Consider the following 15888-nt stretch of genomic DNA (forward strand, 5'->3'; position numbering starts at 1 on the left):
AGAAACAGAGAAATGATCCACCACTTAGATTTAGTGTCTTAAGATAAGCTCCACCTGAATTAAACAATGAATCCCAACCACGATCAGAACTGTTTTGCTTCACCTTTGCAGGAAAACACCAGATTACAAATTACAAGAGCAGAGACACTGTCAGGACAGACTACAGACACAGCCCAATTAGTTTTAATTTTAAAGCCTCCGTACTTTCCTGGATCAGTGTAAAAGGGCTTAGCAAAACCAAAGTCTGGGCAGCCAAGCTGTGGAAAACTTTCAGGTCCCTCTTTGTGGGTCCTGTTCTTGGACATGGAGGAATATCTTCCTTTCCACCTTGCAAAGAAAAAGAAACAAAACAAAACAAAGAATCCCAGGGCACCTGCTCCTCCCCATGCCCCCACCAGAGCTTCTGACAGGTCCCAGGAGCAAAATGATGCACTGACAGTCAACACACAAGAATTTCAAGCCTGGAGATGACTGCATGCAAGGGAACCTCAAGTTACCATGTTGTTTGAAGAATCAAACCCAGAATGGTATTTCCAAACACATAAAAGACATATTTCTGCCCTGTTAGGAGAAAAAGCACACTGCAGAGACATTAAATAAATAAAATTTACCTAATTCTTCCCTTTCCTTTAAAAGAAATGGGACCAAAATTTGTTAAAGTACTGGAGACTCAGCCAGCGCACACACATTCACTCCATCTCTCATGCATCTACAAACATCATCCTTCCTCAAATCCCAATGTCTTCGTGTGTTTCACTCTCAACACATCCATGTTCATCCATGTCCCTCCTTCAGCCACACAGGTTTAGGTAAAAGGTGCATTCAAGTGCAGAGTACTGATACTAACTCAGGCTCAATCCTATCAGCAATATCAAGTAAAAACTGTGCCCCAGGAATCCCCACTCATTTTGTGGGATGCGACAGGCTGAGGTCTCCTCCCATGTGCTGCCTGGTACAACAAAGGGCTGTCACTCACAGAAAGCAGAAAGCTGGTGTTAGAGCATGGGCCAAAGAAAAGTGGAGGGGAAAAAAGAAAAGGACATTAAGAAGGTGCTAAACAAGGTACAAAACCCACCCTGAGGTAACTTGCAGCAACCAACACTGAAATGGCAACAAACACGGCTGCTGTCTCTGCTGACTGCACCAGGAGTTGTGAGCTACACTAAAACATTGACTGAGTTCAGCAGTAACTGAAGCCACAGTTGAAGCAGATCCAAACAAGATTCTTAGAAACAGAAAGTCATGGGTTAAAGAAATCTAAATTTTCTAAAACAGTATTTTTAATTGCTGACCATGGGAGCACACAGTAATTTTCACCATGTAAAGTAAGCCTTAAGTCAAGTGTATGTGACAAGCTTCAGACAGACAAAAGCTGCACAACAAATGCCTTTTCCAATCAGCACTGGGTTAACACAGTCTTGACTTGTGTTGAGGCTCTTGAAGGTATTTTACAAAGGAAAAAGTGAAACCCAAACCATTTCAAGCTCCTGTGCAGTTTCAGGTAAACACATCAGGAACAAACCGATACCTGTAGCACTTGTTTCCTGTCTCCCATACGGATGCTCTCACTCCATGCACTACTGGGGGCAGCCCTTACCTTGGGACAATCGGACATCAAACTTGATTGTTGGAAAATCAACAACCAATATTTGCACAGCTCTCAATGTTGCATCCTTACTGTTTCCTAGTAAGCAAGCATTGCTATAGGCACTGGTGCTTTAGAGTTAGTAAGGTGGGTGGAAATACAACGTGTATATAAATATGGAAAGTACCATCTACATACATTCAGGCAAACAAACAGTGATGCTATGAATGGTCTCTCCAGGGGTGCCAGTAAGATCCACTTCCTTCTTCTTAAATATATAAACAACACATCAGACCAGAAGTCAGTCTGCCAGTTTTCATACAGCGGAGCTGCAGTCGTGACCTAAAATATGGCTTATATTGTGGGCAGGGCGGTTTGAGGGCTGCTTGGAAGAATCTGAAGCAGATGTGTTTGCAATAGAAAGCAAAGGCGACATCGCTGAGCCATCTGGAGGAAGAGCTGTGGCTATTTCTGGAAACAAAGAAGTTAAGTTAAAATTGGATAAGTGCGATGTGTTGGTCATGTGCATTGGTGGCATATCTGGAAGCAAAGGAAAACTCGGCTGAGCAAAACCAACAGGCCTGGGAGGAGACAGAATGGATCCAAATCGATTGTTTAAACCTCCACTGCTCGGCTTCTCTGTACTTGGGTTTGGAAACATTTGATTGGGAAAGTAAGGGATAGAAATGTCATTGGAGAGGGTAGGGTGGGCAGGAGAGTAAGGTGGATAGAAGGATGGCAGTGTATTCTGAGGATCAACTGGGATTAGAGCTGGTGTCCGAGTGGCACTAGGCTGAGTGACTGGTGGGATGAAAGAAGCGTTAGCATTTATTGGTGGATTCATGCCACCCTCCGGAATAAAAGGGAATCCAAAATTCTGGGAGAGAGTATGTTGGTCAGGGGCTGCGTTGTCGTTGGACACTTGAGGGCCATCAGACATAAATCGGACAATGCTTCCTCTTTTTTCTATCGTGGACTGTTGGCGCCCAAGGATCATGCTGCCACTGGTGGACAGAGGAAGATGGGGAAGACTAGGGTCAAAGACATTGCCGTGTCTCTGATTGCCGGATCGATTCCTTTCGGGCTGACGTATTTTAGAACCTCCATTGTCTTGCAGAGGATGCCTCGAGCGCTGAGTGACCGAAGAATTTGGCTGACGAACAGAAGGCTGCCCTTGCTCGCCATTTCCGTGAGAAACTGCAGGGTGAGGGTGAGTTGGCCTCGCAACTCCATGCATATTGCTGGAAACGGGTGTATTCATGTGGTTCTTAGTTCCATGACTGTCTGTCATCCTCATGGGGTTGGACTTCTGCACAGAGATGTTTGGGCTTGTATTGCGACCCTGAATGTCTCCTGAGGAAGAAGAACTCGAAAAAGGAATAGTCAATGAACTGTTCCTTGTGTTAATTGCCCCAATGGACATGTCACAGCTTTCCCTGCTCTGGCCATCACCATCCCTTCGGATGTGGACACTCTCTCGCGCTGGGGGACAGTTGTACTCAATTGTGGAGGAGGCACCGCACTGCGTGTTCCTTTGATGTTCTGGGATTGATCTTTGGCTTCCACTGACTTGATCTCCAAGGTGAGGGGCGAGCAAGCTCTGCATGAAACTTTGGTGGCATGTGTTTTCATTCTCCCTTGATGGCAGGGTATTCCCCGTTGGTATACCCTGTACTGGCGGGTAGGGCAGTCTCTTCTGTCTCTCTATGGATGGTGCAGCATTCTGACCAATTCGGAATGCTTGTGACTGCATGCCCCGGAGGGATGACACAGAATTGCCAATTTCACTGTTTCTTGAAGCCTGTACATCAAAATTGCCCGGCGGTTGTTGATTGGGCCCAGAGGGCTTAAATGTTTGGCAGTCAGAAAGACGCTGCACATCCGAGCCAACTGTGTGGTCAACTGACAAGCGGCCCTGCATATTATGAATCGCCAACCCTTTATTTCTAGAAACATCAAGATAGCTTCTCATTTCAAGCTGGTCAGAAACCCTAGGGCCTTGAAGAGATATTCCTATTCTCTGCTCCGAATTAGAGGGCGTCTTCCCAATGAGGGCCTCAGCAGAGTAGCTGGAAACTCTGTTTCTTTCCTGCCTGTGAGGGGTGCATGTCATATCTGATGGCCTGGTTACAATGCTGGCCTGGGACACCATTTGCTGCTCTAAGCCCCTCGAGGTCATAAGTCTTTGCATCTGATTGTGCCCTGACACATGTTCTGAAGTGGAACCTTGCTGTCTGCTGCCAACATCCTGTTGTTGTTGATGCATAATATCCTGATTGATATGGCTCTGAGGGTGGTTATGGTGGTTTCTGCTTGTTGCAGGATTTTCACAGTTCTTTTCAGGCTGGGAAGCTCCAAAGTGTTGCTGCATCTGCTGCTGCATTTGTTGGTGGTGAGGATGGGGCTGACCACCTTTTTGCCGTGTTTGATCACTTCCATGGTGTTTTTGCTGTAGAGAAAGCTGTGTGGCTTGTGTTCCCTGGATGAGATTCCGTTTCTTTTGCATCTGCACCTCCTGCTGTATCGTTCGCTGTTGGTGGACACTGTGGGGTTGAGAGTGGACGGAGTTCTCCCCGTGAGTGACGTGGTGCTGCAGCTGGTACAAGTGGTGCCTCTCTCTTAGCTGCCCAGCCTGCTGCTGCTTCAAGTACGGGTGATTACTGTGAAGGTGAGAGATGCCTTGGGCAGGGACATGTTGAATTGGCTGCAAGTGCTGCCCTGCCTGGCCTGGCTGCTCTGAAAGTGGTGGCTGAGAACCACACTGAACTTCAGTTTGTCTCAAAGCTGGCGCTACGAAATTGCTGTTGGGTGGGAATAACCTATTGAGGCCATCAGCATGCCCTTGATTGCTCACTGGCGCCACTGAATTGGATGAATTAGGAGGAATCTGACTGACTAGCATCTGTGTTTGATCAGCAATACCCTCTGGTGCTCGGTTCATCAGCGCCATCCCCTCAAGCCTTATGGGTGCTGTCTGGCACTGCTTTTGCCTCTTTGCTGTAGAAAGCAGAAGGTCATCCTGAACGGCCCTCTTGGCAGAGTCTTTGCGACCTTCGTGGTTTTGCTGCTTTAAGTGTGATTCCTGCAGCTGGGGAGCCTGCATGGTGCTTGCCCTGATAGCATTCAGTTGCTCCTGAGCATATTCACTCATCAGAGCAGGTCCCGGAGATGGATTGATGTATGTGCTAGATGGAAGGGAGAGGCTCACAGTTGCAGGGACACTTGCAGGCTCTGAAGACTGGGATAAACTCGAGCAACTCACCAGGGGATGGACAATGCGGCTCTGGTGTATCAGATTATTCACGCTTAGACTGGTTATGCTGGGTGTCTGGGAAGTGGAAATCTGCAAAGGAGTGTTTGATGTTTCCACACCTCCTACAGAGCAGCTTGGCTTCTCAACCTGCCTGTCGACATTTGTCTGTACTGTTTCATGAGCACTGAATTTGTTCGGTGCTGCTTCCAGCGGCCCTGCGTTGTTTTCTTTCACTGACTGAGGTTTAAAAGGCTGTTGCTCTCTCTCCAAAGGTGCAACCTCAGACTTAGAGATGATATCCCTTGTGTTAACCTGAATTCCCCCTCCACCTTTCTCAAGGCTTTCCTGGTCAAAAATAGCTCTCGCTGCAAGAGCTACAATGTCAGTCTGTTCTGAAAATGTGCAGCTGTTACAGGTACTGGTTGAGGTGCTGCTTGTGAGATCTTCTCTGGTGGTGTCTGGCAGCATAGATGCAACTGAGAAGCCTCGACTGCTGCCAGAGCTGGTTGACATCGGGGAGTCTGCCTGCCTGCTAGTGATAAGGGAAGCACTGACTACTTCCTGATCAGAGATGCAGGAGTGATGCGGGGAGAGAGTGTCACTTTCCGTGTTCATCAGCAAGAGTTCCTGCTTCTCAGGCAAATCAACATTTGATTCTGCTGATTTAGAGTTTTCCATAGGAAAATTAGAATGCTCCCCCTGAACAGTAAATGAAGAGGTTTTTTCCACAGCTGTTCTTTCTTTTGTGAGATCAGACAGCATTTTGGTTAGACCCTGTCCTTCCAACAAGTCTGCATCTTGCATTACCACTGAGGAATCCTGTGCAATGTTGCAGGACTCCGAATTCATTCCTGCCTTGGAAGCATGACCTGCTGTGTTGCTCTGTGCTACCAAAGTCCCAGCAACCTGCAAATGTGTCACCTGTGCTTCTTTACGAGAGGATGTTAAGATGTTTGGAGGTTCACAGGGTTTGGGAGACTCTGACAAGGCAGAGGCAGTTGGCGGGTGGCTCTGAGATCCCTGGGCCTGCTGGCGAGGAGCAGCATCTTTGGCCGCTGGTGGAGCGAGCAGCAGCTGCTCTGACACCACAGACTCCAGCGGTGAGGAAGCAGATGCCTCTGCTGAGCTCAGCTCGGGAGCAGAGGGGGTTTTCACTGCCTGTTCAGAGCTCGCAGCCTCTTTGGAAGGAGAGTCAGAAACGCTGACGCCGCTCGCTGCAGCCGCGCCGCCCGCCTGCGATGTGGTTACAACCTGTGATGCTGCCGGGGCGTTTTCTGGCGGCCCTTCGCCATTTGAAGGCTTTGCCACTGTTTCCACAGGAGCACAGTCCACTTTCCCTGCATCTTTGCAAGGAACTGCTGGGCAAGACACTTTATTATTGACTGCTTGGTGTTTCTTTGTGCTTGGCTTTTTGTTTGTCCTTTTTGATTTTGCACTGGATGGCAAGCCAGCAGCCGCTTTTTGCGGAGAAGCATTTATGGAATTAGATGCGCTGGTTAATACCGAAACCTCTGCAGGCACTGAAGATGCCACAGAAGTTGGCAATGACACACAGTTGACTGTGGCAATCTGGTTATTGACAGTTGCAGGATTGGTGGGGTGGCTGAGAGACAAGTGCAAGCAGCTCTGCCCAGCCATTTGCGATATGCTTTGATTGAGGTTAGCTAAAGCACCAAATGTATTGAGGGCAACATTGGTATTTGGATCTTCGCTGGTGGTGGGCTGAATAATTTGCATAGGGGCTTGGTTTGAAGCTCCGGATGAAGACATCACAGGCTGCAATGCGAAAAGCTGCCCATTTAATGAGATAGTCTGAGGATGCTGTTGATTGGACATTGTCACTGAAAATGTCTGCGCAGAGCTAGAAGATGGCAAAGAAGATGGCCTTGGTAATATATGGACAAGGTGTTTCCCTCCAAAAGTCTGTGGAAGAGAGGCATTTTGCATGGAGCCGCTGGAGTTGGCGACTGCAGTCGGCCCGTTCACGGGAACTCTTACAGAAGCAGAAGGCTGAGCAGACAGGAGGGGAAGAGGATTCTGATTTGCAGCTTGTATAATTACAATTTGCTGACTAACATTTTGGCTGGGAACTTCGGCTCTCACAATGGGCGGGCACGGAGCAGGGTTTGGAGGCTGGAGAATGATGACATTCTGGTTAGCTGGTGCTCCTGTCACAGCTGAGGCGACTGGCTGAGCCATCTGAATCACCTGCATAGCTGAGTTTAATGGAAGGATATTTCCTGCAGCCTGAGCTTTAACCTGTGGCTGGCTGATTAAAGGCTGTATAGGTACGGGTGGGCACGAGGGCAAGGTAACTACAATCTGTTCAGCTGCCTGGCCATCCCCAGGCAGAGAAGCATGCAAACTGATACTTGTAGTCAAAGGCCTGCTGTGGGCAGAAGACACAGTCCCAGCACCATTGACTGGCTCGTTGAGGAGGGCAGTCATTATCCCGGATGGCGTTTGGCTCAGCGGCTGAACAGTGTTTCCTGCCAGCTGCAAAGTTGTCCACGTGGTCTGTGTGTTCCCAGCTGAAGGCATCCGGGTAAGGCTACTCATGTTTTTCAAGTCTGAAGTGCCAACACCTGAAGAGCCTGAAAAAGACCAGCAGTTTTCCAGGGGACTGACAGCCAGAGTGCTTATTGCTGTCACAGCCTTAACTCCTTCTGCTGCAGACGTCACAGGCGTCCCAGCACTGCTGACTATGTCTGTACTTCTGAGGACCTTGACAGAAGAGCAGCTCTCTGCAGTAGACAGTCTCACGGGTGGCACACAAGCTGTGTCTGTGGTTGAAATAGCACAGCTCTCCTGGACGTCACTCCTGGAATTGTGTGTATTTGAGCAAGTTGCATTCACCTGTTGAACTTGGGAGGCTTCCACGGAGGCACTGGAAGGAAGGCTAGCTCCCTGCGGGAGTGTTTTCTTTGTTGATTTAGTGCCCTCCTCATCATTTTTACTTTTGGGGGGATTTTGCTCATTCTGTGGTGCATTACTTGAAGAACACTGCAGTTCCTGTTCTGTTGCAGGTTGAGGTGTGCTCTGTGAGCTGGTAGGAGCAGCGGAGGGCACACCTCGCTCACTCTCCGAGGTGGAGAGCTCAGGAACATTCCCTGCTGGAGCTGTCTGAGCGGATACCAGCGGAGAAACTGTAGGTTGCGTCCATGGCTTATTTTCTGTGGGATAAATGCTAGCAATTGTCACAGGAGTCACTAGGTTGCAAGTTCTCTGAACTGGCACAACATTGGCTGTTTGCTTTTGTAAATTATGACCAACATTAAACGTTATTCCCTGCACAGATGCTCCCTGGTTATTTCCATTGGGTTGAGTCCCATTTGAATAGACAATGATGTTCTTCTGAACCTGATCACTGGGAATAACAACCGAGACTTTGGCATTTTTGAGGTTTCCTTTCCAGTGGATTGTAGGATCATCATACAGGCAAATATCATTTGCTTTCAGTAGCTCGATGTATCTCCCATTTTCCTTTTGCAGTTCGTCCAACTGTTTCCGGAGCTTTTTTATCTCTTCAGCTACAAAACAGTGAGAGCACTCCATTACATCAGCACCAGAGCAAATAATGAAATAATGTTACCACATGACTTAGAGAGTAAACACTGTGTAGCAATGAAATAAATTGCTGAAATAATTTGAACAAATCGTTAATAATGTATGTTCTTTTCAAATGGTTAGCACAACCTAAGTGAAGACCCTTGTCCTGATAAATCTCTCTACTGAGTGGGGAAGTGAATGAATTTCACAGACTATTCTATTACCGATAGCTGGATATGTCAAATTACTTAGAAAAAAACATCAGGACTAACTTGGATGAAACTGAATGCTAATCAAAATTGTTTAATTCCCGAAGGAAAGACAAGCACATGAATCTTTTTCTTTTTCCTGCTTTTTTGCAAACACCAAAACTGTTTTTAATATCACAGCTTTCCAGGAGAATTAAGTTTCATTACATCTAAAAATTACAGCCAAAATGAAATACAAAGCATTTGTGTAAAGCCACAAAACTGGCAACGCGCTTGAAAGATGGCTCACCAAACTGGGAAAATCACAATAAAACAGAAAGAAAAATCACAAACTACAAGATTAGCTTTGAGATGATTTCTGTCATACTTCTATCACTGTACTTTTACACATCTATTCAAGTAAATTTTATATGATGCATTGTATTTTTATAAAACGAGCCATTTTAACTTTTACAGCTTTTCAAAGGAAAAAAAAGGAAGGTTTATGAATGAAGGAAGATTCATCTTTTCGATTAAAAAAAATCTAACTGAAGTTTGTCAGAAATCATTCTGGTCACTACAGTAGAATAAACTGGGACAGAATTTACCAGATGATGCCACATCACCTATAAGCTCTGTAATTACTCATAGCTATGTGCAAGAATACTCACTTGGGCATTCAACTGGCTTTTTGTTTCAAGATATTCTAAGCAGCTGTATTTTTCCTATATGTGCATGATGTCTTGGGATTCCCGTTTGTGGATCCAGGCTTTGTTGTTAGTCAGTACAGAGACACAGAAGAAGTGAGGGACAGAAATTCTAGAGCCCCCAGCAGCATCTGTACTTACCCTGCTCATTGCTCCCTCCATTTAAAAGAAGTTCATCATTCTGTCTTTTCATTTCTGTTATATACTTAAAGGCCTGATCCAGGATCATGTTCTTGCTCTGCAAAAGAAAACACACAGGACAAAGGTCTAGAATTTGTAAAGCCATTAGTGATGAGGTTGCACTTATTCCAAGAGGTCTTTACTTTAAAAATATGCTCTGAATATCACGGAGTAGGGTTTGTTTTCTTTTGGTTTGGGTTGAGTTTTTTTGGAGGTTGTTTATGCAAGATGAACTACAGGTTTTGTCAGTGATACTGACTCTAAAATGCCATGAGATTTTACAGAATAACATTTTCAATGCTGGAGCCGACACTTCCTGATGCCCAGAGGTGGATAATACTAAGGCCACAGATCCTGAACAGCCAGCACCATTTCTTGTTCATCAGCCCAAAATTCATGTTCACTAATAAACATACACATCACATGAAATTTCCAGGATACTGCCTTGTAAATATTTTATTAGGAAAGAAACAAACATGAAACAACTACCCAGGGAGGTATATGCATAATTCTGAAAGTAGTATACTGGGGAATATGGGAAAAGAAAATAACCCATCCACAATCATCTTTTTATGAGACTATGCTTATTCTGCCTGCACAACCTTTGTTCACTTCTTAATTTCCTCTACTGTTCGGTAGGAAGATTCCTCTGTCTTGAAAAAGATGCTTCTGTGCATCAACCTCAGACCGTTTGTTTTGCTTCATCTTTTGCAAGCAGGGTGTCTTAAATTACTATTATTATTATTTCAGTTTCTGAATTGTTTTCAGGCCCTTATATGAAAGATGACAAAAATAAGAAGTCATATGCAACACTTTCAGATAAAATGCTCAAATCTGTGTAATTACATTTATGTGACCCTGCACTTCCAAATAGGAATTCTATTACAAACAGTCTTTAAAATACTAATAACTGGTAATATTTTCGAGCATAGTAATTCAGACAGTTTTGCCTTGTTGCTAATACAAACAGTAAAATTAGTATTTATACTTCTATGGACAAAGAAACATTTAAACATTTGACAGAAAACTTGTATGCACCTCTGGATGGACACTCACCTGCTTAAGTGCTGGCGAGCAGGGAATGAGTTCTCCAATTCTGTTTATCCCAGCATTAATCTTCTTCTTTCGATGTCTCTCCACTAAGCAAAAATAATACATACTGTGTCATCTGGTTGGGCAAGTCATCACAACAGCAGCACAACTAGGACACTGTAAGGGCTCATTAATACATTATTTCATACACACTGGAACCCGGAATAACCTGAGTGAGGAAAAAATTCCCCTAAAGTAAACCTCAGTTATCGAATTAATACTCAGTGGAAACGAGAGCTGTAACGTAAGCAGCAATATCTTTAAAAGGTGGAGATATTTTGGACCCCTTCATGAAAAAGAAAAGTCCCTACAAGTCAAAATTCAGGTTTTGAAACTGCTTTCTAAGACAGTTTCATGACATCCTTTTCATGAGGCAGATTGAATAAATTTAGGCACACAGAAAGCAAATGAACAAACATTATGGAAAGAATCAGTTTCAGATTTGGGAAGCAAACCCATGCCTCTTAAATACTAATGTCAAATTTAGCACCAAAAGAGAAATAATGTAGATTTTATCAGTCTCCAGGCTTAATTTTAAATTTATATTGACAGAGCAGCCAGCCAACACTGAACATAGCTGCACTTTAGCTTTATGGATTATCTGTTACTCTTTTCTATGTCCAAAGTTTTAACTGTTCCACAAGGTCTACCTGACTGGGACTAAAGACAATACTGAATGAAGAGTACTTCCAGTTAATTACCTGTTTTGGAGAAGGTCAGAAAATACTTCATTTATAGCCCTTTAGTGACATCATTTACCTATTCAATAGGTCTGAATATGGCAGAAAGGGTCTACACTTGAAGTCTAGGAGTGTACATACCTCTGGGCATGTTTTTTACAGACAGTATTTCTGTTTTCCATCCACCACAGTCAGCCTCTTTCAAATATAGTTGGCTCTCATGTAGCTATTTTTTTTTACTGAAATATTTTCATGCTCTATGTAAAATTAAAACTATTATATGTCTTTTTTCAAAAAAAAAACCTGGAAAAAATTCTGTCATGGCTCTGTTAGGATTCAAACCATTGTGTTGCTCATTCGTTGTGCTGAATGAACCTTTTTATTTGTGCAGTTGTTCTGCTTTTGGTGGCACACAGAAACAAACTATGACCTTCAGGTGAGTGTATTTCAGTTTGCTCCTTTACAGAAGACTCACTAATTTAATTTAAACAGTCTTATTTCAGTAGCCTGTCACTTCAATTTACTGCTCTCAAACTGGTTTTTTTTTTTGTATGTCAGGAGAGAGTGCTGGTGTTGACAGAGACAGGCCTAAATACACTAAACACAGCAAGACAAAGTTTCTTAGGCAAGAAATTCACCATATTCATTAGAGCAGCTCTGTAAAAATTAAAACACAGGACACCTGGAACTTAATCTTTATATATCTTACTAAAACATACAGATACCACAGTGTTTGTGAAGTGCTACTCTTTTGTTTTGATCACATTTGCCACACTCTACTCAGCTTGACCAGATATTAATGACTAAACAAGTACAGGGTTGGAGGGAGCTGGTCCCCACATACTGCAGAGTTCAGCCCAGGTGATAAATATTTTGAAGAGCTATCAACAAGTAAAACAGGAACTGGGAATTCCAGTGAAGCCAGCAATCTTAGAAGTAAACCTGATAAGACTGTTTCCTGATTCTTCTTAATTCTTAAGAAATTGGCCACACCCTGAGCTCACTCAAGAAGCACTACGTTGCACAGGCTTCACATGGAAACTACTCAGTGGTTTTTCCAGGCGAGTTTGTTAAGACCCCGTGATACTGCTGTTCAGTGAAAGAAGAACTGCCATCAATTTCCTGGATAAACCAGGCCAAAACCTGCCAGACTCCTCTCCAGTCCATCCCTCTTTTCCTACTTGTAGAAGATGCCATTGGCGCTAGACACTGACTGGGTGCTGCCTGAGGGATGCAGCTCCTGCAACATACAGCCAACATCTGCACAGAACTTCTGGGGTGTCAACAGCCAAGTGGGTGCCTTAGGAAGAGGCTAGAGGAATACTTCTAATCTGGGGAGCCTCTAAAGCTCTTAGGTAGGACACCTGTCGCTATTTTGAGAGAGGTGGGAATTAGTTGTGTGTGAATGACTTATTTTCCTTTGGAATTGAACACAGCTGAAATTGTTTACTTCTTAATTTACTAGCTTTGGAAAGGCAGCGCATGGTGCTTCTTCATACTTTACCTTTGTAGTGTGGAAAACAGCCAACTAGAAACAATCTGCACAGATATTTTATGCAAAGACACAGAAAGGTGTTTGATAGGGTGAGGCTTTTTAAGTGTACTAAACTCCTATGGAGGAACCTTCTCCATGCAAAATATGTTTTACTACTCCAAAGTATCTGTGCTTATTTCCAGACCAAACAAAGCATAATGTTCCTACCTGCATTATGTGTCTCCCGGTTTTTCTTTCTGTGAAATAGAAAGGAAAAAGAGTGATATGAAACTGAAAGCAAAAAATCTGCATACAAACAAATATTTATTTTATTATTTCTATTACAGCTAAAAATACTAAACATTATAGTCTGCTTTGTGAAAAAGAACAGCAGAAGTCACAATCAGATGTTCTTGGACATTGGTATTAAATAGTTCCTAACAAAAATTTATTTGTGCTCAGACTTAAATCAATTTCAGTATAACAAGGCACAGTGTAATATTCCACTTGATTATTGGTACATATTTATAGCACAGAGCTGGGTCTTTATGTTCCTGTTGCACTATGAAGAGTTCAATAAGGCCAAAGATTTTAAAAAGTAGTTCTGCTTCTGAGGAACAAGGCAGTTAAGTATTTTCTGAAATGCTGGCTTTTACATTCACTGGATCACTGAAACAGGAGAAAACTTCACCATGCACGTTGATTTTTCCAGCCACATTGCTTTCAAACATCATAGCTTCTGGTCTCAAAGATGCTTCCTTTATGAGAGAAACCAGAAATACTGTTCCTCTGCAGCTGCTGTTCTGTACTGTCTCAAAATTCTGTATAGGTGTAATTTGGGCATGTGAGGGTTGTCTTTGTTTTCAGATGCTCACCTGGGACTACTGGACTGATGTCAACAAATCATTGTGCAATGCCCCAAATTGCTTTGCTGGCAGTCAGTAAATTCCAAATGTGTACTCTACATATATAAATAAGATGTACTATACACATGCACTAAGACAAATACCTTCAGGAACTATAATGTAGCAAAGCATGTGGTTTCTGGAAAAATCAACATTCCAGAAAAAAAAAACCAATTTCAAAAAACTTCTGTCCAGCAGCACACTCCCAGTCTAGATGTCTGCTAGGGTACACAAAAAGCAGAGTAGCATCTTCTGCTGTCCTTTTCAACTGTTACAGAACAGTCCAGATGTAACAAGGAATCTGAGGTAAGAATGCAAGATACAGGTGGAAGATGTGTGATTACTACGAGGCACAGTATCCTTCATGCTTTGAGTTGATACTTATTTCTGGTAACTCACTAAAGAGAACGTGCACCTGGAGTAACTTAGACAGTGATTATGAGACAGTAATGTTACTGTTACAGGTCAAACCCAGAGACATCTGCTAGGAAACGATGCTTAAAGATGATCATTAATACCAAATGTGCACAAGAATATAAGGACTGGAGAGACCCTTCTGTCCTTTGATTGACATTACCAATACAGAACACAAAATACTGAATTAGCTGGGTAAGAAAGAGTCACAAAATCCGTGAAGACTGAAAAACTTTCTGTAGGACAAACCAGTGTTCTCTCTGAGCTTTTCTTGATCATAAATCATATCCTACCTGGTTACCCAGTATGAGATGAATGCTGCATTTAACTAAGGACTGAAAAACTCCCCTATCAATCAGGCATTAGATCAACCATGCTACTACAATGGAACGAAACTCTGGAAAAGTTGTAGTGAGCACTGAGTCACCTTGTTACAAATTTTGGTCATAGTGTGTTGCTGTACAACCTCAAGGTGCAGTTTGAGTTCCAGCAGAGATTTGAGATGTAAGATCCAGATTCCACTGGGAGTTGAGGAAGAGATCTAAATTACTCTTGTCAAAATTAGTACAGTTACCCCAATATCTACAAGGAGCCTCCACAAAAATAGAGGCTGCGCTCTAACCAAGGCAGAGACGCAGTTTTACACACATCAGAATAGTCAGTGAAATAATTAAAGAATCTCTTTTGCATAAGTGACCCAGGTAGATATGTCTTCAACAAACAGACAGGGCAAGAGAAAACTTTTGGATCAACCCAGATCAACACTCAGAACTTCTTGTCCATACCCTTATTGCCAAACTTTTAGCTAGAAACTCCGTAACTGCAACACGACCGCAGACCACAGAACTACGAAATAGTCATTTTCCCCCAGAAACTCACCGATGTTGCTTCTTAGTAGGTGTCTCATTCTCTGTCATCTCTGGCATGGTTTCAGAGAAGAGAGCCTGAGGAAAAATCATGGAAGGAATCAACAACTCCCACACTCTTCTGAATTCTTAGCACATGACATTTGTTACAGGGCTTTGCCTTGGACCACAAGGACAGGGCCCTACTACAGCGTAGGCACAAGTCCATTCCCTTGACTCAGAGCAGCTGATTTTTTGAGCATTAAAAGCTAAGCACATTACCTATGTTTTGCAAAATGTTTTGCAGAACTGGTCTGCGATGAACTGGTTTCCATTTCCTCAGTTACTTTAAATATAAGAACAATTATAATCCAAACCACTATAAGCGAATAAGAAGTAAAGTTAAGAGTATGTAATTGTTTTTCAAATGGGAGGAGCAACAGCTGAACTCTCTCTTATCAGCCCTTCCTCACCGAAGATGCACTCAATTCCCAGTTCAAAATAAAGTATGAATGCTAATCAAAAAACAAGCTACAATGAGGACATTTCATTAACTACAAATTTAGAGTGCTCTAAATGTAGCAGATTACAAAACTTACTTGCTATTAAATTACTGTACAGCTTGAAACAGACAAAAATGACATCCCCAATGTTCTCAGATATGTGGAGTTCAGTTAAAATTAAAGTTATGAAATAAAGTTATACATAACAGCATAATAAATTGCACCTAACGTGTCCTCATCTTGAACAGATAGGTAGTCTCTATTCAGACAAAAAAAAAATTATAAAAATACACAAAAGATGAGACTGTCAATGATGGTTGAACACATATCTTCCAGAGAAATGAATTTTAGAGAGCAAGTGACATAAATACACTGTAGATGACAACAGGAAAAAATAGATCTGTTTTTTGATGTCTGAGCTCCATATTTACTTTTATGCTTCTGCTCACTCTCTCACAACCAACCTGTTCTTGCAACTCTTCCCATGGGCCCTCAGACTCCTCGTGGCTTCAC

The 15888-nt window shown here is 43.2% G+C and overlaps 1 protein-coding gene across 1 annotated transcript; it reads right to left on the reverse strand.

Moving 5' to 3' along the window:
- Nucleotides 1–646: 646 nt before the first annotated feature.
- Nucleotides 647–14968, reverse strand: USF3 (upstream transcription factor family member 3). Its single transcript, XM_082279431.1, has 5 exons — nt 14907–14968; nt 12937–12965; nt 10519–10601; nt 9424–9520; nt 647–8368 (listed from the first exon to the last, which is right to left on the reverse strand). Exons 1-5 carry the CDS (start codon nt 14951–14953, stop codon nt 1902–1904), a joined length of 6723 nt encoding a protein of 2240 aa, XP_082135557.1. The 5' UTR covers nt 14954–14968; the 3' UTR covers nt 647–1901.
- Between the last annotated feature and the right edge of the window lie 920 nt (nt 14969–15888).

This window comes from Coloeus monedula, assembly GCF_965178545.1.
Source record: "Coloeus monedula genome assembly, chromosome: 3".
Classification (NCBI taxonomy): Eukaryota; Metazoa; Chordata; class Aves; order Passeriformes; family Corvidae; genus Coloeus; species Coloeus monedula.